This window comes from Branchiostoma floridae, chromosome 4 (assembly GCF_000003815.2).
Source record: "Branchiostoma floridae strain S238N-H82 chromosome 4, Bfl_VNyyK, whole genome shotgun sequence".
NCBI classification, from domain to species: Eukaryota; Metazoa; Chordata; class Leptocardii; order Amphioxiformes; family Branchiostomatidae; genus Branchiostoma; species Branchiostoma floridae.
Genome location: NC_049982.1, coordinates 20,543,121 through 20,569,994, shown reverse-complemented (window position 1 = coordinate 20,569,994; position 26,874 = coordinate 20,543,121). Strand labels below are relative to the sequence as shown.

The 26,874-nt window shown below is 42.2% G+C and overlaps 2 protein-coding genes across 9 annotated transcripts in view; one reads left to right on the top strand and one right to left on the bottom strand.

The window, feature by feature from the left end:
- Positions 1–9,581, top strand: part of LOC118413620 (PDZ domain-containing protein 7-like) — a 27,048-nt gene extending 17,467 nt beyond the window's left edge. The window contains exons 12-25 of the mRNA XM_035817145.1: positions 1,553–1,873; positions 2,095–2,574; positions 3,659–3,697; positions 4,271–4,464; positions 4,722–4,784; positions 5,192–5,283; positions 5,382–5,473; positions 5,702–5,749; positions 6,455–6,529; positions 6,850–7,726; positions 8,235–8,255; positions 8,435–8,907; positions 9,150–9,229; positions 9,447–9,581. Of these exons, the coding sequence (XP_035673038.1) occupies positions 1,553–1,873; positions 2,095–2,574; positions 3,659–3,697; positions 4,271–4,464; positions 4,722–4,784; positions 5,192–5,283; positions 5,382–5,473; positions 5,702–5,749; positions 6,455–6,529; positions 6,850–7,726; positions 8,235–8,255; positions 8,435–8,907; positions 9,150–9,229; positions 9,447–9,581 (2,990 nt within the window). The remainder of the gene's footprint in view (positions 1–1,552; positions 1,874–2,094; positions 2,575–3,658; positions 3,698–4,270; positions 4,465–4,721; positions 4,785–5,191; positions 5,284–5,381; positions 5,474–5,701; positions 5,750–6,454; positions 6,530–6,849; positions 7,727–8,234; positions 8,256–8,434; positions 8,908–9,149; positions 9,230–9,446) is intronic.
- A 1,165-nt stretch (positions 9,582–10,746) lies between these two features.
- LOC118413524 (leucine zipper putative tumor suppressor 2 homolog) overlaps positions 10,747–26,874 on the bottom strand; it is a 53,443-nt gene continuing 37,315 nt past the window's right edge. For 7 of the 8 annotated variants that reach the window (XM_035817031.1, XM_035817032.1, XM_035817036.1 and 4 more), the window contains 2 exons: positions 21,586–21,954; positions 10,747–15,052 (listed from right to left, as the gene is read on the bottom strand). In XM_035817031.1, coding sequence (XP_035672924.1) covers positions 13,145–15,052; positions 21,586–21,924 — 2,247 coding nt within the window. In that variant the 5' untranslated portion in view covers positions 21,925–21,954 and the 3' untranslated portion in view covers positions 10,747–13,144. Of the gene's footprint in view, positions 15,053–21,585; positions 21,955–24,966; positions 25,108–26,874 lie in introns of those variants that run through there. The other variant, XM_035817033.1, reaches the window with a different exon arrangement.

Below are 26,874 nucleotides of genomic sequence, written 5' to 3'. Positions count from 1 at the left end.
ATAGGCAAAGGAATGTTGCTTTACTCACCTGTATAATACCCTATCTGGTCTATAGGCAAAGGAAAGACACCTTACTTACCTGTATAATGCCCTATATGGTCTACAGGCAAAGGAAAGGCACCTTACTCACCTGTATAATACCCTATCTGGTCTATAGGCAAAGGAAAGTTGCTTTACTCACCTGCATAATACCCTATCTGGTCTATAGGCAAAGGAAAGACGCCTTACTCGCCTGTTTAATGGCCTATATGGTATATAGGCAAAGGAAAGACACCTTTCTTACCTGTATAATGCCCTATATGGTCTATAGGCAAAGGAAACACACCTTACTCACCTGTGCGGTGTCTTACCTGGTCTGTAATCAAAGGAAGTACACGTTACTCACCTGTACGGTGTCTTACCTAGTCTGTAGTCAAGGAAACACACGTTACTCACCTGTACGGTGTCTTACCTGGTCTGCTATAAAAGGAAACACACCTTATTTACCTGTACGGCGTCTTACCTGGCCTGTTATAAAAGGAAACACACCTTACCTGTATTGTCGTCATTTATTAAGAAGAGAAAAACAATTTGTTTGTCAATGTTAATAAAGGTACATTTTACAATTGAAATTTTCTACGTCATAACTAAATGTTATCAAACATTTCCTTTCTGTACTCAGAAGAGGAGCCTGCTCATGCCATGTTCCAACATTTTATTACTATATTAAATAGGCTATTAATAGCAAGTGGTCACATTTTTCTGCACACAAATAATGCAATGAATATTGTTTATGTGTCAACCCCTTCCAATACTTTAAAAATATTTAGGAAGTGAAATGAAATACATTTTTGTATTTGAAATAAGTTTGTACACACTGTAACAGATACTCATCTAATCAAATCCTCATTGTAACAATGTTTTTGTGATAAATAAAGATAAGAAAAGTCCAGTTTGGTGAAGAGTTATTATTATAATGTAAATAGTTATGTATGATAAGCTATGCTACAACAGTCCCTCCCGCGATACTTATAGAACAGTCCCGCAAGGAGGTCACATGACTAGTGCCCGCCATTTTGAATTGCCATTGTTAATGTATAGCAGTATCGGCGCCCTACATTTTGACCAAAAACAGGGGCTTAAAATGCTTGTAAAGCACGGAAACTCCGTACACATCAATGGGACACCATCTTGAACATGTTTGTGGCGGTAAGTTTAGGTGTAGTTGCGCGACGGCTGATATTTTTGTGGATATAGTGGGCATTCGCTAAAAAGACATTTTGCTGGGCGTTCGCTAAAAAGACCATCGAGAATCGAAAACTTTGATTTATGTCACTTCGGGTCGATGGATTGACTTGAAACTCAGGATTAATACATGGGAGCACAACGTGGCCATATTCCAAGCAAAAATGAGATTCGTGCAGCGCGGACTTCTCTAGAGTGGGCGTTTGTGGGCATTCGCTAAAAAGACCATGCGCGGACCAAATAGTTCAGTCACAATTCAAGTGTACTTCAGCATGACTAAGTAATGCTATGGTAGGCAATAAAAGTTTGTGTTTATTTCAATTCACAGGACCCAGTATTTCACCCCCAGGGCCCCTAAAGGCCACACGGCCAGTCTCCTACCATTTTGAGGAGTCCAACCAACAAACGTCTCCTCGTGTGGAAACCTTCACACAAACTGTCCAAGACGATATTTCTGTGGGGACGAACTCTTCTCGTTCAGTAGAAGTTCAGACAGAGACACCCATGTGGAAACGGTCAAGGTCGACTTCCCCTCCCGGTAGGGACCGCTCATTATCACCGGGAAGGGAGAAGTCGCGACAGGCCCTGGTGGAACTGAGTCAACCCTCGCGGCCTGTGAGAAGGACACAGAGTCTCACCCTGCCTACAGGTTTGTACACAGGAACTGTTCTGTAAATGTAGGGGTCAGGTGGATGGAACTTCCTATGGACTTCATGTGGGATGATACAGTTTCATTGTTTTGCATTCCTGGTAAACCACTTTTGGCATAACACATGTTTTGTGCAGTATGTACAAGCTAGATAATACTAGACTGTAAAGTTTGATCCACTCTCACAACATAAAGTTTTAAACGAGTTTGTTTCCTTTCAGACAAACCAGCGAAAAGTAAAAAGGACAAGGATGCAACTGCTACAGTGGGGAGGTCCCGCACTTTTAAAGACTTCCTCTTTAGAAAGGAAAAAGACAAAAGCAAGAAGAAAGATTCCAAAGGAAAGGGAGACTCCAGAGGAAAAGGTGATTCCAGAGGGAAGGGAGATTCCAGAGGGAAAGGAGACTCCAGAGAAAAGGGTGATTCCAGAGGAAAAAGAGAGTCGAAAGGGAAAGGAGATTCTAAAGGGAAAGATTCCGTAGGTAAAAAAGACTCCAAAGGCAAGAGTGACTCAAAGATGAAGCAGTTTATGGGTTCCTTGGGGAGGAGTGCCAAGAAGATCAGGTCACGACCTTCAGGTTTACTGTCCAAGAACAAGTCCAGCGGCAGTGAGGATGAGCTGGAGAAGGGAAGGTCATCCGGCAGGTCCTCAAGGTCAAGTGACAGCGAGAGTAAAGGCAGGAAAAGTAGCAATTCTGAAGGTCAGTGGAATGTCATGATGATTGTTGAAGATGGTAAATAGCTATATTATTCATAAAAATGATCAGTGATTTTACTGAACTATTCTTCTCTCACTGCTTTTTTAAAAATTCCTTTCTATCCAGGATTATACAAACAACTATTTCAATATGATATACATAGTATAGAGTCCATTCCAAGACACCATGAGGGTTTTTAGGCGATATTTATAATTATTCTGAATTATTTTGAATAAAAGAATATCTGAGCCACAATAATTAAATTATTTTCAAAAAATTGACTAAGAACATATTCATTTATTTGAATTTCTTTGAATATTTTAGAAACATTTTGAAAGTAACTGTACAAAAATACCTTCATTTAGAATAATTGTGAAACCTCTCTGTGATTATTTCACATTTACAAATATTTACAAAAAATGGTAAACCTGGCCAAATGGTAAAATTAGTTTATTGCCCCCATAAAAGTAAGCCCTATTGTTGCATCTGTATATTTTTAGATTTCACTGCTGGGTACTGGTGGATCCTTTGTGGTGGGCCATTGTTGCATGGCACCCAACCATACTTAGCAAGGATGTGTGAATTACTATCTACCCAGGCCACTGACCCATTTACAAAAAATGGTAGAAAATGGTAGAAAATGGTAAATAATGGTAGAATGCTGTTATCATTATTTAGAAACCATTAGAAGTATCCAATTCCACACCACGAATATTTCCAAAGTTTTACAGGACCAGGGAAATATTCATAAAGTTGAAACAGTGTTAAAAATATTTCTGAAGTATCAAATGTCCTAGACATATAATTACAAAACTTTAAAATCAATTCTAAACAATGGCAACAAACATCCGCATGGTGTCTTGGAATGGACTCTATTCTGCCTTTTAAATATTGGTGCTCAGATATGAAAGTAGAATGGTATCAGTATCTATTTAGTAACTCCTTGACATGACCATATTCTGACTTTAATATAGGAGATATGAGAAGGAGCCACCTCATTAGATGTGGCGGTCTTCCCTAACCCTACACCTGTCCTTTCTTGCATGTCTCCTTCCTGTGGTGATAATTCCTGTCTTTAATTTCCAAGCCTCTGGTGATTCTGATGACTGCAGTACTAGCAGTGCAGGTAGGTTTGGGTATCTTTGGTGAAGGAGTGGGCTGTAAGGTTTTCAGGTGCATTCACCACTTAACTTGATATGTACAGTTGAAATAACACAAGCTATATCAACATACAACTTTCAACTCCAAAATTTTCACTCTGCTTTTTCACACTGGATTTATATTTTACGTTCTGACAAAGTGTTGATATCAAAAAGGATTGTGCTTCAGCTTGACATGTTTTACCATTGCCTTTTTGGCATCCAAAGTTAGGTCAATCAAACTGCCACTTATAACACTGGTGCTAGGTGGAGGTGATGAGCAAATCACTGTGCTTCTTTGTGAAACATTGCAAGTAAAAACATAACCAAATCTTGAAAATATGAATTTTCCCCCGTAAAATCCTCCAACATGTTTAACTCAAGACACAATGATTATCACAATAGGAATGATGCACAACTTGACAATGACAGTTGCAATACATGGATGTATACAACCTTTCTTTGGTGTCTTTATTTTTGTTGTATAACTTGTAAGGTGACGATGTTGTTATTCTGCTGTTGAAGAAATCTAACAATGAGCTCACCACCTGCCTTGCTAGGATCCCAGGACTCCCTAGGCAGCACACAAGGCATGAACCTCGGCCGACAGCGCGGCATTTTTGAGAAGGGCGCAGGAAGCCAGGTCATGCACCAGGACATGTTGTCCGTCTCTGCCGTGTCTCGGATCGAGGAGATGGCACGGAAACTTCTCAACGAAGATGAGGCTAATGCCATCTTGAGACATGTCAGAAGGGTATGTCGTACCCCAAACCTGCTCTCTCACCTGTAACAGGTACTTTAGACACCCATTAAAAGTGGGTATAGGCATGCATTAGAACAACCCTTCCCATGCTATATTTCAAAATAACAAAGCCTCTGTTTATGTGTAAAATCAAACCTTCCCCATCTGTGACCCCCTCCTCACAATATGTGTGTTCCTACCTACCCCCAAGTGTGTTACGCACCCCTCCCCAGTTTGTGTGCTACTAACCCTGTGTGTGGTTCATGCAGTACGAGGCAGGGGGACCAGTTGAGGAGTTGGCGCAGTCTGTTTTAGACACCCTGGACCCACTGGTACTGGTCACTCTTCTTACACCACAGCTAAATTCTCATATGTCATGTTGGCTGTCAGTCTTGGTGTCCATACAATGTAATCTCCCAATCACTTCTCCTCATCTCCAAGTCTTCATTATGTAACCTGATGGGTGTAGCATCTGAACAATTCAGCTGGCATTTGGATGGTACTGTCATCCTCCATAATACTCTACCTGCCTCTCTTCTTTCCTCTCTGTGGGTGCGTAAGGTTGAAGGTAACAACCTGTCAAAAGATAGCATGTCTGCATGTCTAATAAAGTTGATTCTCTGTAAATGCTGTTGAAGCTGTAAATGTAGTGTACTGTAGCAGCAATGTTAATATGAAGTTTTGTCTAAGCTATGATGTGACCCACCACCCCCTGTCTAACTTGCCTGTGTTCCTACAGTACACGGAGGGGGGAACAGTGGAGGAGCTGGGACAGCCAGTCCTTGCCATCCTGGACAAACCAGAGAAGATCCTGGTTCTCAGGGAGATCAGGTACAACACCCTGTTCTGTGGACATGTGAATGTGCACCTTGATTGGGCATGTTTTCACACCTATTTTGTTTACCTTCTTGTTGTTTCCGTGCCAACAGGGGGATCATCACACCTACCGACCTGGGCAGGTTTGACAGCATGGTCTCACAGAGAGAGTTTGAAGCCTTGGAAGAACTCAGCACACGGCCATGTAAGTAGCATAAACAAGTCCACAACCTAAGTGTAAATGATAAACATGTCTCAACAAACAGGTAAACAAGTCAACAAACATGTTAACAAGAGATAAGTCATTATGAGCATGCTTATTTATCAGTGGCATGAACAACAAAAGGTTGTAAAAACACCTTAGCTGGTTCCAGGTAATACCAGGAAAAGAACACTTGCTTGACCTTGAACACCTGTTGCTTGACCTTCCCAGATGATACAGAACCTTCCAAACCACCCGGTGTCCTGTCCAGTGTATCTGGTAGGTCTTTTACGAACAAGGAGCCAGCTTGCTAACCTGAGTGCCAGCCTCTGTAGCGACTGGCTTAATTCTTTTGCTTGCTAACCATGTATTTAGCCAGCAAACAGATTCAGCCAGTCACTATGGAGGCTGGCACTCAGGCTACCAGCTGGCCAGGCAATGAAAAAATGATGAACAAATCAAACCCCAGTGTCAAAATCAACTGGAAATCAACTAATTTCAAGATACCCAATCCCAAATGACAGAGAAAATAAACAGATTGTGATTACACATGCTGATTTTACAATGTATGTGATTCGATTGTGATGAGGTTTGTCATGACCAATCCATTATCATGTAAATTCACATAATGTCAACTCGTGATTACGAAATTTGCTTTTGTAGCATTGTCATTGTACCAAGAGAGCTTGGCATATTAAGCAATTATTGCACAGTAATTGTACTTAGACCATGTGGAAATCTCAATAGCCTAATGCTAATGGACATGTTCCATCAATGAGCACAGTGCAAAGAATAGTACATGTACCTGTATAGAAAACAGGTGGCGTTGGTTACGAAATGGTGGGGTGTTTGACCCAGACCCTAGAGGTCCTGGGTTCGAATCTCCTGACATGCTCGTTGAAGCTGTTCCCTTGGGAAAGCCACTTTACCACAACTTTCTTCACTTCACTCACAGACAAACAAAACTTCTCCCTTTGTCTGCAGCACATTTCCAGAAGTTACAGCGGGCCCACATCGGCTTCACTCCCCCCAGGAAACAACTGCTCCACCCCTCCCCAGGTATGGAGTGGGGGTGGGCCATGTTTAGTGTAGAAACATGTCATTTTCATAGTTCAAGTTAGTTTGGAAAGACCACAAACAAAAGTTTAATATTGTGGCACCTGGGATTTTTTCTTCAGTCATAATTCTAATGGAAAACAATCTTTCATTGCTCAAAGTGATATCTCTGTAATTGTGACTGAATGGTCTTCTCTATATTTCATATATGGAATTCATTTGGGTTAAAAGATAATTGCACAACTCCATTCTTCTATAACTGATTGGTTGCATACACATGTATTTTTTGTTAACTGTAACCATCTCTACATTATTTTCTGCAGACCACCATGGGAAGTACCACCTGCGCACAGTGGAGGAGTATGAGAGGGAGAGACTGCGCAAACTGGAACGGGAACAGAGGAAGAAGGATCGTAAATCGTCCAAGAAAGGAAAGGCGCCCATTCCATCACATCCGCCTCCCCCACCTCCAGATGGCGACAAGGTTTCACCAAGCAGACAGAACCCTGTGGACCTGTCCCCGCCCCTGGGGAGCCTGTCCCCACCCCTGGGTGGAGTGTCCTCGCCCATGCCTGTTATAGAGGAGGGTAGTGTGACCTCCAGCGTGGCCAGTAACAAGCCTGCTGGATTCACAGTCACCCGGCTGTCAGACTCCCCCTCCCCGGTCCACCCCCCCTCTGCTGGACCCAAAGACTCCGATGTCCAGTTCCAGGCACGGGACGTCAAGCCCGTGGACAGCGAACTGTATCGGCTCGTCTACATGGGAGCCGGAAACACAGGGCGCGGCAGCATCGAGATCGTTCCCGACGAATCCCCAGATACCTCAGCCAATTGGAACCCAGTCGTAGCCATACCAGCCAACCAGAGGGTCAAGACGGCAGCTGTCAATCAATCACCAACAGCCATTGGGAATCCCCCAAGGAGTACACCGTCTCCTACACAAGAAGCAGGCGGGTCAGACACGACGGAGGGCGCAATGCCAATCTATGCAACAGTCAACAAACCCAAGTCTACAGTACAGATCAACGGGCCAACAAACAAACCTGAAGAGAACGGTGTTGAGGAGCCTGTCGACAGCAAGGGGGCTTCCACTGGTGAGAACAGCCAGCCTGGGGTGACAGTGACAATATCTCCCCTCAGAGTCTCCCCACCCATGGGCAATGGGAAGGTGTCTCCATCTGTCGTCAGGAAAGGGATCTTGTAAGTAGAATATCAACAAAATTGGAGTTTAGACATCTTTCATTATCTTCAATGCTTGATATCATCAAGGACATTATATCGTGTCCTTGATACCACTTGCAAAACACTTTGTACTTATATTATACTCTTATATAATGCAAGAAGAGTTTTGTGGAGTGGTGTTATGTTATTCACTGGTGATAGGAAATTGTTCCTAACCCTGTAGAGCTGCACCCATTTACACCCCAAGGGAAATGTGCTGTTGCACCTGCCAAATACATGCACCAGGTGGTCATTGTGAACACTAGCACCAGAGGACAGTGGGTTATTCTCTTCAGTTACTGCAGGATATAAATTTCTGCCATTTCTGTATGGACTTCAGCCACCAGATGACTTGTTAATGCACCAGCCCTCACTTTGGAGAGGTGCTACTGTCACACTACAGCTTTGGTCACATGAGTCACAATTTCTAGTCCACCCATGTCTGTAGTGGTGTACTAATGCATGTTTATTGTTTCTGTGCGGCTAGTTTCTGGGAAAAGACGGACAGGTGAGTTTAGCCATGTTTCTGGGTGTTAGAGATGCTTCAGGTGGTCAAAGGTGCTTAAGGTGATGCAAGCAACAATGCCAAGGGCAGCACTTTTTGTCAAAAATGAATTACCTTTAAACTTGCACTTTGTTGTGACAGTGTTGAGAAGGTTGTTAATAGATCCATTTTTGTCCCACCAGGAAAACAGACAGCTCCAAGACTAAGAAGGAGACCCTGAAGGCGCTGAACTGGGATGAGGAGTCGATCCGGGCCAGCACACCCAACCACGACCTGGAAGAGCAGGAGGACGACAGTTTGCACCTGGAGAATGGGGACACCTCGACCAATCAGGAGGAGCCACACAACACTTTTACACCAATCAGAACAGACAACATGGACATTCCCCCTCCTCCATCCTTCCATGCCCCAATACCCCCTGCTCCACTTCACCCTCCTGGACCACCCCCAGACAGCCACCCCCCTGATCCCCCATCCCTGAATCCCCTCCGTGACCCCCCTTCCTTTTCCCTGCCCCCTCCCCCTGTACAGTCCCCAGGTGATGAGTATGAGGAGATAGAGTTCCCTCCCCCTCCCCCACAGGAAGCAGCTCCCGAGGCCCCAGCTGCTGAGGAGGAGAGAACAATAGAGCTGATCAAGACAAGGACATCACTAGGTAAGGAATAGTGCAGAAAGAACATTACAGAAGGGTCAACAAATATGTACTAGCAATATGTTACTCACCAATATCCACGTGTAAGAACCGCAACACACAACAGCTTGATACATTTCCATTAATCTCTGGGTCAGGTACAAAGTCCACATCAGCTGTTGACCAGTAAAATGTCACTAAGTGGTAGTCCTGCTATGTCTTGTACACCTTTGTCAGGGCAGTGATGACACCTTGTGTTGTTCCAGGTATCAGCATCTCAGGTGGGCGGGACTCCAGATCGCAGCCTCAGGTGAAGATCGAGAGAGTGTTCCCCGCAGGAGCGGCAGTATTGGTGTTGTAAGAACAAATAATAATTGTGCTTTGTACAATTTAACATCACAAGACTGTGCTGAACTTGAATGAGAAAGTTGGTGTGTATGCAAGTTTGGAGAGGTACCTACTTTCGATGCCTTAACAATAAAGACACAGAGACGTCTGGTTATCATTTTAGTGTCTTCTTAAGTCAATGATTTACAAAAATGACTGTTTTTGATTGGCTGCAGCCTGGGATGGAGATCTTGTCTGTGGATGGCGAGGCGCTGCAGTCCGTGACACACGCCCAGGCCGTAGACGCCATCCGGAGAGCGTACGCTACCAAATCCCGCACCAGAATGGTCCTCGTGGTACGGGATACGTGACGTTTGGAAGTCTAATGCCTCGAGACAACAGGATTGTAAAACAAAGTCAAATGACTTGTGTTTGTAGAATTTGACACAAGCATTGTTTACTGTAACAAACATGCCATTCTTATACTGACTTTGTAACTGTTATGTTTGGATAAAGCATCTAACACTGTTGTCAATCTGAGAAATATATGTCAAGTTGTTACTTATTGTTGTGAAATAATTAACATGGAAAATTTTTTCAGGATCAATGAAATCTGGAAAAAAAAAGTATATTTTTTGTTTATTGTACTGTGAGATGCCTTATTTCATGCCAGGTTAAGTTGATAGCAAAAGTATAATTTGTAGTGTAGACATGATGTTGTTGCACTTTTGTCCGTCCAACCGTTGTCCTTCTCTAAAATGTTTGTGTTGTGTGCATACTGTCAATTTAAGTTTGATCTACCAGGGCAAGGATTTAACATTAAAAATAAGAATCATAGTTAACTGTAAATGGACAGATTTTACTATAGCAAATTCATTAAATAGTGAGAAAAGTGTAAAATATTACCCTCATTTGGACAAATGATGGATTGCTCATAATCCTGTAGATTGGATCTATTTTTGTACCACTATGTTTGTTGATCATATTTGATATGAGGACGACTTATAGATAAAGCAAGTACAGCATTTGGAAAGAATTTTTACTTGTCTGTAACAAAAACTACATGTGTTAATCCAAGTTACTTGTGAAAAGAAATACAAATAGACTTCTTCCTGGAAACTATCCACCAACATTTGGTCACCAACTGGCAGTCTTTTCATGTCCTTTCTCAATGTCTCTCAACTCATTTTTTCCAATATAGAAAAAATATCCCTGGTCTAGCCTAAGATTCTGTATTCCTTCAAGGCCAGGTTGTAAAGTTGAACTATAATCTTGATGTTCATTGAAGAAAGAATCTGGGAGAGACTTGAAAGGATGGAAGTACTGTAGTGAAGTGTGTTGGTGCTTGTTTACCAGATGTTTCACACAATCCCGTTTATGTTGTACCTAAAACGTAGGTGCAGCTGGAAAACTGAATGATCTGCTTTGAAAAATAAACTAATGCAATTAATATGAAGGTGCTGAAGTTGTGTGATATGTGATCTAAGCAACATTTGTCTACGACCTGTACTTGACACAGAATTAACACAAACATGGTAACAACTTCCAAATGATTTATTGCTACAGATATTGTACAAAGAACATACATGCCCCCTGTCTGCATAGGGCAGCACTGCAGTGAAGTTATCATGTCTTGCCCTGCAAAACTCAGTTTTTATGTCAACCATGTGTTTGTACAATAAATATAAAGAATTCCACCTTTGTACAGTCCTTCTGAGTCAGGGTCCTACATCGTACACGTGGCTCCATTGCATCTTAAATGTTGCACTAATGATTATAACCACAAGGAGGAGCAGTTGACCTGCTGGTTACCAACTCAACACCTACTTGCTGGAACGTCTAAGCCAACATCTTGTGTTTAACTTTGTTTTCCTGCATCCTCCATCAGTATATATGAACTTGTTTCAACAAAACCAAATCCACAAAGAAGCTGACACAGCAAACTGAACCAAACTCAAGCAATGTCAGAGAACTATTCTGAGAGTGTTAATGCATATACACTTGTATTAAGTTTAATACTACAATGACTTGTACACTGGAGCCACACATAGTCAAAAAAAGGGACCAACACCACTGACTACCATATTGCACTGTACAGTGGCGAGGTACCAACGTTTGTCTACAATTCTGCAACAAATTAACAACTGCAGAGAACAAAAACAACTATGGTCTGAAGAAAAATCACACAAGATATCATAGCAAGGAATCTTAATATACTGTAAATATGGCATAATATATTTAGTTTAAAAGCAAAATAGTTCTATGTTACTTCATAAATTCTGCTCTTCCTAGTCTCATCTTCATGACAGAGCTCAAACCTAATATTCATTAATGGTATTTTTGTGTAACCTAGCAGGATTGGAGCTTTCATAACATCTTTTTCATTCACATATTCCTATAATTCAATCCTTTTCTGTGCTTTCTGCTGAACTACTTTGACTGCATAACACTGAATAGATCTGACATCCCCAGAACTGACTTGATCCTGCCTCAGCTAAATGGAGAAGTGTTTTAGAGTGGGCTCAATATCTGCCTGATTAAATGTGCTCCAGGTTTTGTTCCCAGCGACCTCTAGATGGAAATCATCCCGGCATCATCAGTACCTGTCAATCTCTCTTGTATGCCCCTGTGCTGCAGGAATGCACAATAACCAAACTAAAATGGTAAGAATAGGAGCACAATATGGTCCGTTATTCTCAAAACATCTCAGATTTGCCAGTGTCACTTATTCTTGACAAGGGACAAGTTTTGTAACGTTAATGCCAAATGTTTCTTTGAAAAATTACCAATTACTGAGTGGAGTGGTTGAAGTAATGAAGGTTTTCGTGGGGAACAATCATATCCACTGCACATTGAGCCTGGCCGATAGCCATTTAGACATCACAGAATGGAGCCTTTTACTCAACCGATTGAGTTTCATACAACACAAACTATGGATGAAAGGTCCATCAAGACCGTCAACAACAAGACTTGTGTGATTCTAAAATTGCGTCATAGGAGTGTATAACCAACTGCTTTTGATGCTGGTAAAAAAAACTGATTATTGCCACAACCTCAAAGATCTACTTCTCAAATTGCAACACTGGCACAACAATTACTGTCCTTAACGTCACTCTCAACAAGGAATAAAACACAAGAGTCATCTTAATATCCTGCAGTATTTACAGAAAGGCTCGACTGTACAAAAAGCTATCTAAGTCATCAAAAATGAGAAGTTCCCTGATTTGGCAAAATGTTTTGTTTGAGAAAATGTAAACAACAATAGGGGGCAAGACAATCCTGGTTGCAGTTTCTGAGCAGTACAACAGGTAATTTTGATTGACAGGGAAGCCCTGTGTTACTGACATGCTGAGTGACAGGGCAGCCATACATGACTGACAGCTTGTGCTGATTGACAGGCCAGCAGGATCTAGATGTTGATTGACAGCTCAATGACAAAAGAACCAGTTTCCAGTCCCTCATCCTGTCAGTCAATAACTGGCAACTGCGACTTAATAAAATGACAAAAATATTAAAGCCTTTTTCAATCACAATTTACAAGACTATAAAATCATAAAAATTTCAAGGGTACAAAGTCATAAAAGTTTACAAATAACAGAGTAAACGAATCAATGTTCCTTCTTGAGGAAAGTGTAAAAACTGACGACAATACAAATTTAACAAACCAAAACAAGAAAATTCCCTAAACACACAGGATGAGGGACTGAGTGGTGCTGCTTACTGAGATGTTACAGTGATCCAAAGTAGTACTGTACTGAATGATACAGCGGTGGTTACCCTGATGTTACATGTACACAGCAGTGGTTACCCTGATGTTACGTGTTAGCCCTAATTTTACACGCAATAGCCCTAGTATTAGATACGGATCCTGATGGTACACACTAGCTTGATGTTACACAGTGGTGCATGTGCTGTTACACCTGTAATGTCACTTCTATACACTGTCTGACTCCAGGTCTCGGCGCTCCAGCTCCAGAGTCAGCTGCTGCACCTCCTTCTCCAGGTTCTTGGTTTTGCGGAACATCTGCACATAATTCAGCTGCAGCTGCTTCTGGTAGTGGATCACCTTCTCCTTCTCCTCCTGCCAGATCGCACGCTCGCGCTCAAACTCCATCAGCTGCGCGTCGTGTCTCTGGTGAACCGTTTTCAGCTCGTTCCGGAGTCTCTGAACTTCCACCTTTAAACTTTCAATCAGATCCCGCTCTTTGTTCTTTCTTCGCTCTTTGACCTCATCACATTGGCTGATGAGTTGTTCTTCCTTGATTTTATTGTCCAGCTCAGCTCGAACATTGGACAGGTCTTCCTTCACCTGTCGATATGAGTCTTTCAAGTCCATCAGTTCATCCTCTCGTTTTCTTAGTGTGTCCGACAAGTTGTCAAGCTCACATTGTTGCTTAGCAACCTCGTCTTGATAGTGCAGGATCTCTGCATTTTTCTCTGACACTTTGTCTTGTAAGGCGGTCACTTGACTGTCCTTTTCTGACAGCTCAGTTTTGATATCTTTTATTGTTCCTCGTGAAGCAATTACGTCATTAGTCTTTAAGCTTAGTTCAGACTTGGCTTCCTTAAGTTGCTGTTTAAGGAGAGAGATTTCCCCTGACTTCTGGCACATTTCCCACTTTGTTTCATCCAGTTTCTGAGTGGTTTCTGTCGTCTGGCTGCGGTAAGTGTCCAGCTGTCTGTCCAGCTTATCATTGTCCTGCAGCAACTGCGACATCTCATGACTGATCTTCTTCTTCTCCTGTTGGAGTTGGTAGATCTGCAGCTGCAGTACCTGCTCCGTCCGGCTGGCGCGCTGCTGTGCTGCTTTTATCTTCTTCTCACAGTCTCTTTTTGTGTCCGAGATTTCCTTCTCCCATTTCCGTTGCTTCTCTTCATACACATTGTAAATGATCATCTCGTTTTCCTCCATGGTTTTCCTCAACTGAACCAACTCACTTTCCTTCTCTTTTACCTTTTCTTCTAGTTCCTTGGTGGAGTCTTCCGAAATCGTCGACCACTGCGAATGTTCCGATGAGGAGGACTCCTTGTGACCATTGGACATGGTATGGTTCGATCCCGCCGTGTATGTGGACGACGGGGTGTGGTTCATCCGCGGCGTGTGGCTCGGGACGGGCGTGTGATTGGACTGCGGAGTGAGACTGGATCTTGGGGTGTGACTCTGAACCGGCGTAAGATTTGATCGTGTCGACAGGTTTGTCATGGACGCGTGGTAGGACAGGATTGGGGTGTGATTGTTATTGGAGGTGGGCGTGACACTTGATCTTGAGGCAGGACTAGACAGTCTGTCCATGGAGGGAGCCTTATGCCTGGGTGGTAACCCTTCCCTCATGTGCCGGGAATCCACATAGTGGTTACCACTGTGATGGTTTCCATTCGGTAATCCGTTCGGAATCAAGCCAGGGATATTTCCGTTGCTGTAATTCCCACCATTGCTGTAAATCCTACCGTTGTTGAGGCTGCCGGTATTGCTGTGACTGTTGGTGCTGTTCAGACTGCCAGTATTGCTGTAATTCCCTCCATTATGTGGCCCGGTGTTGTAGGTCCCTCCATTACACGATCCTCCAGAAAAGGAATTTCTGCTTCCCGGCTGCTGCAGGTTTTCCGGCAGGCGTTCCGGCAGGCGTTCCGGCAGGCTGAGGTTCTGCACGCTGTGGAACCCGTTCTGCTGCAGACCGCACTTATCCTGCGCTTTCGGGTTGTAGAACAGCGGAATCTGCAGCGAGTTGCGGCTGTCGGACAGGTGGTTGCCGGGTCGTGGGGGGAAGTACTGCAGGGAATGTCTGTTGCGAGGAACGACCGGCTTGAACGCCGTTGGCCTGATGACTGTCTTCTCTGTATGCTGGAACGGCACGCAACAAAAAAACCATTAGTGTGATTGGATCTGTGGTATGTCAATGGTGTAAAGCTGCTGCTGAAGTGTTTATGTATAACACACTGCAGTAAAGTGGGATGATACTGCAGCAAAACAAGTCTGGGTGCCTAATGGATCGACCACTGGCTGCACTTCCACCACCCCTCTCCTAGATTGAAACAAATGAATGCAAATTGGACTTGCCCATCTGCATGAGCGGCTCCGATAATTAGATTTGTGGTGAAATTGGACACAATCCCGGGCAGCAATTATGGAAATCGGCTTAACTAATGGAAGCTCGAAACCCCTTCCTAACTTACTTACATACAAAATAAGTCAAATTTGTGACTGCAGAATGCAGCTGTCCTCTTAACAAATCCGCCAATGAATACAATTTGCAGAACTGCCAGCTTTCATCGCCAATGAAAGTTTGATTCATCACTGCCGGGTCCCTGGGCTCCCGCCCTGCTTTAAACCCTCCTGATACTCGCTAATGACAAACTTATGATTTACGAGGGCCTCGCTGCCACGCGTTATTTCACTACGCACTTTAAATGCAGGCAGGAGATTAGATGCAGCGGTTACTGGGCTTCTTCCTAAATTAATAAAACACCAATAACTCAGAATCGGTAAGGCGTTAATCCCATGGAAACCAAGGGTGCTTCCACAATATGGGGAAATGCCTGTCTCTAAGAATGTACCCTTTTCTCCTGACAGGTGTTCCCTGTGCACCTGGAGGATCACATCCCATTCATCAGGCAATACCCCCACCACTGGGTCCCTCTCTGGCAACCACCAGTGCAAAATGCTGCACATTTGTACTGTGATCCAACATTTCACGGGAGGTCTGAACCACGAATTTCTAGGCCTTTTCTCCATGTGTAAACCTTGTGATTTCTTCTTATCATAGTCTTGTATCACCAGGACTTAGAATCTTCCCACTTACAATTACAATGTCCACGTCTAATACAGAACATTAACATGTACCAATTCCGGCTTTACATTCACTGTTAACACAAGTTTTGAATCAATTACTGTCCTTACTTCTGTCTATGACACTATGTTTTGACATTACCCATCTGCTCATCTCAGTTTTTTGTCAACCCGACCTATTAGTATTACTATATTATGACCAGAAAATACCTGATGAACCACATGACCCCAGCTCGGAACTCAGGAAATATTTCTGCCTTTATCACCACCTGGGGAGGATTTAACCCAGGCTGTATGATGATCTATTCTCATGTAGATGAACCACAGTACGTCTGACACAAGCGTTCACTTACATCAGCTTTTAAAAATCTCCAATATAATGACAAGTTTACAGGCCTGCTCTGGATTATACATTTGTGCTCTCTCAACATTTTTGCTGGGAATTACTCACTTGATCGTAAAATGAAGGGACCATTTTGGATGATTGGAAATGAAATAAAAGTGGTATGAAGTTTATGTTTTATTATACATATCAAAAATACAGATTGAAATGACCAGGATATCATAAATGGCAGATGCAGAATTTTCTAGGTTTGTCAAATTCATAACAATTATATATTACATCACCAATGTTTGTCTGAAAGTTTAAGATTTTTCATACTTTCTTTAAAAAGTTGTATTCTGATCTCTTTGCAACATATCTCCGTAGATATGATTATACATAAAGAAAGACCTCCTGTATGTGGTCAACACCATGTTTCATGCCTGCACAGTGCGTACAGCAGTGTTGTGACCTAGGCCACCTGTCTCTGTTGTGTAATGACTCAGTAACAGATCTGTGCCCAGCACAGCACACCATGCATACCAGGGATTCGGAAGGGGGTATGCTGACATTTCTTTAATCATGGAAGGGTCATGGTGGGATGGAGGGATTTATGCTTAATGACAAACTTTTGATCGTCCATGCAAGTCATCATCAATCAGTTACATGCATTGCTTGGCCTTCCTTACAGAACGAGGCACAAAGCTAGCTGTGACATGAGTAGATGATGATTATTTTTCTCGGCAAAATAATTTTAACTGTAATGTCAAATCTCTACCTGCTCATTACATAGACTTATAACAGACTTTTACTAAACTTTAAGTCACATGACCTTCTCCCAGAGGGGACAAAACAGGTGCTACTAGTCTTGTTCTCTTGAAGTACAATCACATATACTCCTATTTCAGGCACATACCTTTTTCTATACTCTATACAAACTGTTGAAAAGTACCATCTGGTTGGGGAACAAACTTCAACCCTGTTATCCCTGATGCCAACTGTGTAGTTGAAGCTATAAACCCTACAGAATTAGTGCTGTCTGAGAGAGATGTTCCACCATTTGATATCTCCTATCTAAAGAATTCATCAGACACTTCCTGTTTCCTTTTCACTCATCACTTGTCTTTGCAGGAGATGATGTCATCTTCCAATGTTTGTGACAACTCCACTAACTAGTCATCAGGTATGTCACAAGTCTACTCCACATGTATGTCTCCTGCCACCCTTCTCACTGGAGATTAAACAAGTCATTAGTCAGAACTAACGACTCCAGGCAACCTCCACTTCTCCCACTGAGGATGGTATTTAATACTTCCAGTTCCGCTTCACTATCAGAGAATCATTTTTCACACCTGTCGAGGGAGAGTCCTGGGTAGAAATATCATAACTCATAATCTCTCTACCTTCCCACAGGCAGTGCCTCCTGTAGCAGTGCTGCCACTTGAGGTAGGGAGTGTATCTAACAGAACCATTATCGCAGTGAGAGGCACTCTTCAGTGGAGCAGCTTCAATCATCTATTTACAAAGTATGGCTGGTACAATGTTTCTTGAAACACCATGACAAGACAAAATCACTGTTACAAACCAGAGTCACTAAATCTTGGTTGATGGGCCAGTCATGCTGATAAGGTTATGGGAGGGTCTAAATTGCTTTGCGCTAGAATGTTGTAACATAAAAGACTTCATACTTGCTATGTGGTCCTATGTTTCTGTCATGAGCTGTTACCGATTGCAAAATAATGCAGAAACAGAGTAACTGTTCAAGACAAATAGATGTAAAGATATTCTGCTCCTCCACAAGACTATGTTTCACAGTGTTCAACTTCTGCCAGAGGGTTCTTTTCAACAAAAATGACTTGTGTGGCTCATGGGAAGAACAGCTGCAGGGATGTTAATGAAATCTCGATGATGAGGCATTGTTCCGGTAGTCCCAATGCTAACGGAGCAGCTGAAGTTCAATAAATTCATTACCACTACGGATACTTCCTTTAAGGCATCATCTGCATGACTGCACTACTCTGTAATCTTCTGTAACTTCTTTCCCTGGTTGTACCCGGTACAAACAGTATCCCCAGAAAACATCACTGTGCTGTTCTATACAATGTACATGTACATGTACATGTACTGTACATATCATAATGGTCCCTTGTTTCCTTACAGGTAACCCGTTTAAAAGCATGATACGTTTCAAAAATTGTAATTCATGTTTCGAAACTTCACTTGCTTCACTTCCACTTCTATGCTCTCTAGTATCTGACTCCGGAGAGTTTTGGTTCAGTCCAATAAAATGCCTACAGGTATTGATCCAGGCCCTTAATATAAACTATAGAAGCTGCCTCTTAGATATAAAATCCAGAGTGTGATTGAAAATCTATCAAGGGTTGAGTTGGCTTTATTCATGCGCTCAAGTCATGATAATGTCATTAGGCCACAGAATCTCTGATAAGGTTGGGAATGTTATGGTTTGGTGATAAAAATAGGAGGGGGATGGAGACAGCTTATACTAGTTATATCGATGCTTCTGCAAAAAAAAGGAGGGAAAGCCTTGTCATTGGTCACATGCTAAAAAGGATTATAACCAAAATGTTACGATGGATTTCTGTGGGTTGTCAAACAGGTGGGGGAATAACTGGTACGGGGACATTAACACAAAACTTCATTACTGAGTCTTGAAAACTAGGCGTGTTATGGGTCATGATGATTGATGTGGTACAAAATGGATGCAATGATGTCTAATCTCTGATGCTGGCTGATGATTTCAGTGATAAATGGCCAGATGAAGAGGTGGTTTGAAAAGTGGGTTATACTACATTTGTATCTGGTACACCTGCTCAAGTACAGCATTACCTGCTGAAGTAGATTGAGTTACAAATGTACATGTATAAGCACAGGAAAGGCAATATTGATTTGGAACTAAAGGAGGGGGTGTAGAAAAGCTGACAACAATGATTGGTACATGAGCAGTTATCATGGGGATAACTTTATACCAGGGAAATGTCGACCATTTATCATCTGTTGGAGCCATTCTGTAGGGACAGGTGTTACCACACTCCTGGCTCAGCTGGCTGGGAGGAGATCAGTGGGAGGGGGAATCATGGCAGATCTCACATGAAGAATGGTTGAGCTCAACAAGGCTAGGGGGATAAACTGACTTCATCCTGAGGAGATACTGATTGTTGGTCCCCAACTCATCTTCAGGTGATGGTTCTTACCCAAACCATCAACACAATTTACAAGTTTTCTCAATTTACAAAAAAAAAGAAGTCTGACCTACTGTGTGATGCTTTGGGAAATACACAATACAAGTACTCAAATTCAAGGTGCTGGTTACTGACTGATGTGATCACCAAGCCTAGGTCATTAGTAGGATAGACCAATTATTTGTTTTTCAATCATTCAGATGAGGACCCGTGAATGTATGTCACAGATTAAGCAGATACCTGTTGATGGTTCTTAAATCTGCAATCACCAGAGTTTACTCCATACTGAATCGGGTGAGGAGTTCTAGCTTCAGCCTTCACAATGATTTTGAGGCATGTCAATACAAGCAAATGTAAGTGTTGCTGCCACTTTTCTTCAATCTACAAAATCTGATCATTTCTGTTCCCTTGGTCAAACCTGGAGTGCCTTTACACATTCCTTCCCAGATGCCCCAATATAAATGCAGGCTCACGATGCGGCCATAAAATGTGGCATATTTACAGATTCATAAACTGAACTGCTCTAACCGCTACATAAAGTCCAGGTATCTGATAGACTGCACTTTATGAGGACAGAGTGACACAGATGCATCATCATGAAGAGCTGGTTGGAAAGCAATCATATAGGATTTAGGTCGAGAATGAGATATCACCAGAACGTATTCCTGGTCACACAGTATCATAAAATATGGGCAATCTCTGAATTTTATACATATATCAAAGAAATCTATAATTTGACAATTTTACATGACTAAAAATGGGAAAACAAGTCTATAAACTAATAAAGTACAACACTGTTGTGTCTGTCTAACCTGTAATAACCTCAAGGCATATTAAGTTTCTTTGTCTATATAAGGGCAGTTGAAAGCTCCAGGCTGTTGTCCATCAGAGCTAGAACATGATTGAATTCTGATGGGTGCAGTCATTAAAGCAAATGGTACTTAGTTCCTCTATAATTAATTCTTTGTTCTGGTTCTGTCGAATCTTGGGGTAAAATATTTATCATGACAGCTAACATGTAACAGAAGGCAGGTGGGTCTGAGGGGGACTTAGTTTCACAGTAAGCCTACATGTAGATCCAAGGGCTCCCGTTCATTCTCAATGGAAGGCTGAATCACTATCACATTTTTCTTCGCTTTTGAAATCTAGCTTTTACTGTCTATTTTCTGCAAAATGATCAACCTTCTTCACATACCAATCCAAGAGTAAATCTGGCCTGTCCCTTATCAATACATCAAACAGACATGTACATGTACATCCTAATTCTGTGCTTGACAGGTACCAGTGGTAATACCTGACCTCTGACATTTCTGGGTGAGTGCAACACACCTCAATCACCCGTGGTCAATAGGCAATTTTCCCATCTTTTACAGGTCACTACTGATCCTCCACCCCAGCCTAAACCCTCCCTGGTGCTAACTAATCCCTCTTGGCAACAGCAGGTTCGGGACTTTGCAACTTCCAACAGTTCTTTGTGCCAACCATTTGTTAGAGTTTTCTACGAGTTGCAAGACAAGTCTAACACATCTTTCAACAGTTGGGATTAGAATTTTTTTAAAACTGATATCATCCAGTGCTGAATAAATTTCAAGTTATTTCTACCTTCCTCTGGTGCTATTGGCCTTTTAATTTGATCCTTCCTCACAGACAATGATGGCATCAGTCTTAATACATTATCAATTCTGATACCTAAGAAGTTGACACAAGCCAGAAAAGAAGTTGTTCTTTCAACAACAATAAGGTGTTCTTTTTTGAAATATGAATGTAGGTACCTGTGTGTTGGTATTGAGCAAAACAAGAACGATTACCACCACAGAGTATCAGATTATTCTTTGCTTATCCACATGATTGTGATCATCATCATGAAAAGCAGGGTGCAGTACTACCTTATCTGCTAGGTGGCATCCCTGTGAAGAACAGTAGACTGACTGCTGCAGTGATAAAGTTTTGGAAACGATGGGGAAAATGGTATTGTGTATTTGCAAGCAAATGATGGTCTAGTTACATCACTATGATTTATATGAGACTTTACCATTCCTATGAATATGTATACAATTATAACCTACCTTGTCTAATTTCCCACTGAAGGGCATAATCTTGGGCGGCGGCGCCTTCCCCTCCAATGTTCCTGTCTTGTGTGCTGGTTTCATCTCCACGTCCTCGTATATGTGTTTATCGTAACAGTTATCGTATAGTCCTTCGCGGTTATACCCCACCTTCTGCACGGGCAGGTTACTGTTTTTGTCCTCCTTTCCTAACAGACTGCCCACACTACCCATGATGGTGGAGCACGGCGAAATGTTGCTGCGTTGTGGCACGAGCGGTAAGGCATCGGAGTGGTTAAGAAAGGATGTTTCCAGCAGGGTAGTGTCGGACATGACCAGGGAGTACGCTGGTTGGGCCATGGTGTGTGCCGGCTCCCGCCCAAATCAGCTCTGCAGAAACAACAGAGAGAAAAACGTGTCATCAATATGCATCCAGATTATAATAGCACAATGTGACAATACATGTGTTCAAAAGTACATCATCATCATCAAAAGGATACAATTATGCCTCAGCCTAGGGCATAGACTCTCAATAAATAAAACAAATGTAGAATGTTAATACTCAGGCCAGTCTTGTTCCAAAAAGGCATGTTGAACAAAGTACAAACACTAAACCCTGACATAGTCTATGAGCTAAGATTCAAGTCATGACTGCAAACAGTGTAGTCCAGGCCTCCAGTGCAGCTAAAACCAGATACTGCTGACTAAATACTGCAGAGCCTCCCGCCCATTCCTGTCAGTCCTCATTACCAGCAGGCCCAGGAGATACCACCAGCTAACAGTCACTATGAATAGGTACTACTGTATTCATGACATGAGGCAACAAGTCTGGTTGGCATGTAGGGATTCATACTCAGCAGAGGAATATTAGTCTACATAACATGTGGACTAGAAACAGATGTGGAGATGACCACTGTCATGTGCACTGCCGCCAACACTAGGGCCTTTTCAGTCCTCTGTGGAGAATCACATTCTAGGGAGAACAAGCCCAGTCTTGCTTACAGTGGCAGCAGCAAAAATGCTTGTCAGGTTTTATTCACTTTCATTAACATATTACTGAAAGAAAATACCAAGTTGAGAAGTCCTCTGTGGGAATTACATGACAATCTAGGGAGAACAAGTCCAGTCTTGCTTACAAGGGCAGCACCAAATTTGTCATGGTTGTCAGTCTCAAAAGCATCTGCATGCATATTTTCTTGCTACATCATGTATGATGAAACAACAACATTATGATCATACTGTACATTTGTTATATTTCATCACCGAAAAACAAATAATCACATTGGTTTTGTTGACTAGGAGCCTGATTTGAGGTGGGTCTCTAGCAGATTTGAGTCCTTTGTTCAGCCTACCCTGAAAATTGCCCAGTGCTCAAGTGTACCTACACAAACACTTGGCTGACCCCTGCAATCACCTTGGCCCAGTCTCAAAGCTTCAGCTGCTAATTTGCAAGTTTGGGCCCAAACTTCTCCTAATTACAAGATTTGGGCATCTGGAATATTTACAACAGCTGGATATGACACAATACTCAGTAGAACAAACCTGTACTCACTGCCAAAGACTGATTTCTGGACTTCTTTCACACCCAAACTTTCATACTGTGAGATTCTGAAGACTGATAAGCTATGACAGCTAGCAGTTATAAGCTTGAATTACTAGTATCAAAGGGGTAATCACGATGATGATCATGTAGATATAGTAAAAAAGCCATCATAACAAAAATGTCAACAACTTGTGTATATAAAATACAATTCAGTATATGGCCACTGCGGAAGTCACTGTGTATTTTAATATCAATAAGATAATACCCACAAATGATTAGCATTATCATTATTATCATAACCAAATAAGAGTATTAACAGCAGCTCTACTGAAAATAAATAATGCCCTAAGAAACAAACATTTTGACAGCTGAAATTCATCCACTGATCACATGATAAGGAACATCATTACAGATACATCATCCCATATTTTGTATTATAAAGTCACAAGGGTGGGCTAGTCTTGCCTTATCTACAACCCAGACTAACAGCATCTAGATGCTGAAATCAACTCATGCGCTTTGGCCTGGTTATCAGAATGGTGACCCCTGACCTTTAGCCTGATTATCAGGATAGTGACCCCTGGGAGACACTAACAAATGGGACAAAAGGCTGTTCTGTTGACTACTTGGTTCTATGTGGTGATATTATGTTGGATAGATGGTGATGTATACCTGTGAGGTCTCCATAAACTCCTACAAGAAGTCCAGAGGCTTCATCTTCACATTTGCTTGGGAAATATTTTTCAGTACCACTAACTGAAGAAAATATTTGTTCTACTTCATGCCACTAGATCTAGACGATAAAAGAAATCTTGACAAATATTTCATACCATATTACAGCCCCCTCTTTTGTGTCTCTTTCCTCTAATGCTTCTTCTCTGCTTCTGTCTTACCTATTCTCTGCCGATCAAGCCATTTGTAAGAGAAAGAATTTCATCCCACACATGCTGCAAGTCTTATCTCAATACTGGCCTAGCTGCCCCCATCAGTAACAAGTAATGGAACAAAAATGTGAGTTCCATTTGTTTCCACTCTCTTTCTCATCAGTTCTGACACATTTTCTCAGCAGACACAGAGGTCATAACCTTGGCAGAGCATTTGGCTGCATGTGACTGTAAAAATAGATAAACTTGGGGAGGGGGGCTTACAAAAACCATGCTCCCAGGCTAAAGTTTCCATGTATAAGAAGCACTTCCTCTTTCTTTACAAAGGTGCTACTTCGTTTTGTTCTATATTTATTTGCAAACAAGATCGTGCAAATCCTGGCCACATAACCACGGCAACAGGCACTTAAAACAAGCGCTGGGTAAACATGATGTCGTGACAGGAGAAAAACGAACCCCGTCCTTAACAGAACTGGAGAACACTTGAAGTTGTGATCCGTACTTACATGTCCGTCTAGCCTGAGACCATTTCTACCGTAAGGATACGGGAAGACTGGAAACTTCCAGTGGGAACATAGCACATCACTGACCTTCCAGCTAGTTTTTGTCTCTTTACAAGCTTGTCCTGGCCAACAGCCAAACTTTCACAACTTCCCATCATTATCCAACTCTGGCAAAGTACTTTCAAATGTCCACCACATCTTCCTGTCTACACTCAGTATTCACACAGCATTAACAAACTGGGTAAAGATTCAAGGAAAAGCTAGTGAAAAGTAGAAGGAAACGACATACGCGTCCCGAGTCCTAACAACATACTGACCCCAGTGCGAACGGACATCCACAGTACAGCATTGTATTGGTACCGCTATTTTTACCCTGACCGGCAATCACAGGGGCCACTACACAAAGAATCATCACACAAACATGGAACAAATCATCCCAAATTGAGAAGATCAACATTCTGCTACAAGTTACCTTGAACAGTCGAGAACTCCATCCTAGTGTTTTTCCTGCCCAGCAAAGCCTTTAGTGACTGAGCAGAGAGAGGAACTCCCTTCTGCAGAGACTGGAGCTACATGTATCCTGTGCCAAATACTGAGAGGCCCAGGGCAGGCACTGGAATGTGAATCAGCCACATGCTGACTAACACACAAAGAACGGACAGACTTCCTCAGACTGCCCCGTTTTGGACGCCTGAGTAAATAACAAAAGTACCAATTTTCGACCCAGAGGAAGGAGGTGATTAGGAACCTAATCCAAGTGATCAAACAAACCTTAATGCTGAATGAGGACTTAAGGAGGTCATTAATCCAAGGTGTCTGATCACCAATCAAGGATCTTGTAAAGGACTTGTCTAAGGACTTCATCTTGTGGGCAAGGAACAGGAGGATAATGTGGGAGAGTTTCTAAGACATGAAGGCCACATCTACCAAATGTCTTGGTATTGAGACATTTTGAAACTTTAACCCAACAGATTATGACTTAAGTCTTTTTTCAATCATTCTTACACTGATGTTGGGCAGTCTTCATTGCTCACACGCATACTTCTTTATTTCACAGTCATCACAAGTCGTCCATGATATAAAAATTTGTTTCTATCTAAAAAAATCCATGCAGCACTGGCATGACCTTACTGACCCCTCAGTATGCTGTGAGCCAACATAGCAGCAGCAGGAGGAACTTCCTGTGGAGACTTACATTTCGGACAATGACCTTCTTTCTTGAAGGAGAAAAAAAGGGAAGTGTAATCTCCAAGCAAATCTACAGGTGGCAGGACAATATCCATGGGACTTAAAGGAGTATACAACAGGCCAGGAGTGTATGTGTGGTATACTGGTTGGCTATGGACACTGTCCGAAAGATTTGCTTGGAAATCATTTAAAAAAAAAGTAACATGCATTGGCATAATACCGGTCATAAGCCTTATACCGGTCGATTAGAAATAGTGGAACTTAAAGAGATCTACACATGCAACAATATTTATTTCTGAGGTATGCACACTTCAGACATCTAGGTGTCCAATACATAATTTACAAAGCATCGATAACAACGCATTCGAAGACAACAAGGCCAAAAGTTTTCAGGTCATTTTCGGGGCAGGCGAGCTCGTCGTGGGACAAACACACTGTCACGTTCATCGCCAGATTTGTAGATAATAATCACATGTGCTCACGGCACAAGACGAGCATGATTCAACAGCAATCTTGAATTTCTTTTGGTGACCTACAACTCGTGTAAAAGTGTGAGGAACCGTTGCATTATCGCCCGGATCTATGGCTGAATGGGTCAAATTGAACGTACGCCGCCATTTTCCCGCCATTTTTAATGCTATGGCCAGCAGTAAAGTTTTACGTCATAGCGGTTGTGACGGACCAAAATTAATTGAAAATTCTTGTCAGTATACGCCCATTTTCTCATGACTTTTTATATGCTCATGTAGATTTTTGTTTTGTGCAACTACTAACAGGAAAGAAAGGAACAACAGAGGATGTATAAAGGTACATAGCGGCAGTTAATTGTGCCGTGTTTCGTTCGACCGGTATAGTGCACCCCCTTCCAACCACGCGCCCGTTCTCCGTGCAATTCCGCGGTGTGTTCCAATTACGATATTATGTTTTTAGCAGGACCAGAGAGACAAAATAATTTACACAGAAGAAGTGGCAAAGGTAAGCTGTAACAGCAACATGTAACTGGAGAAAATGATGCGTTGATCATTTGCCAAATTAGCATTGCTTGAGAAATTGCAGTAAACCGACCGGTATTATGCCAATGGATGTTAGAGATGTTCTAATCTCCATTATCAAAACACGGTTTAATACTTGACCAACCATTCAAATTACTAATGCTTCAACAAATAAATACTTTAAAATCCTCTGAGAACAG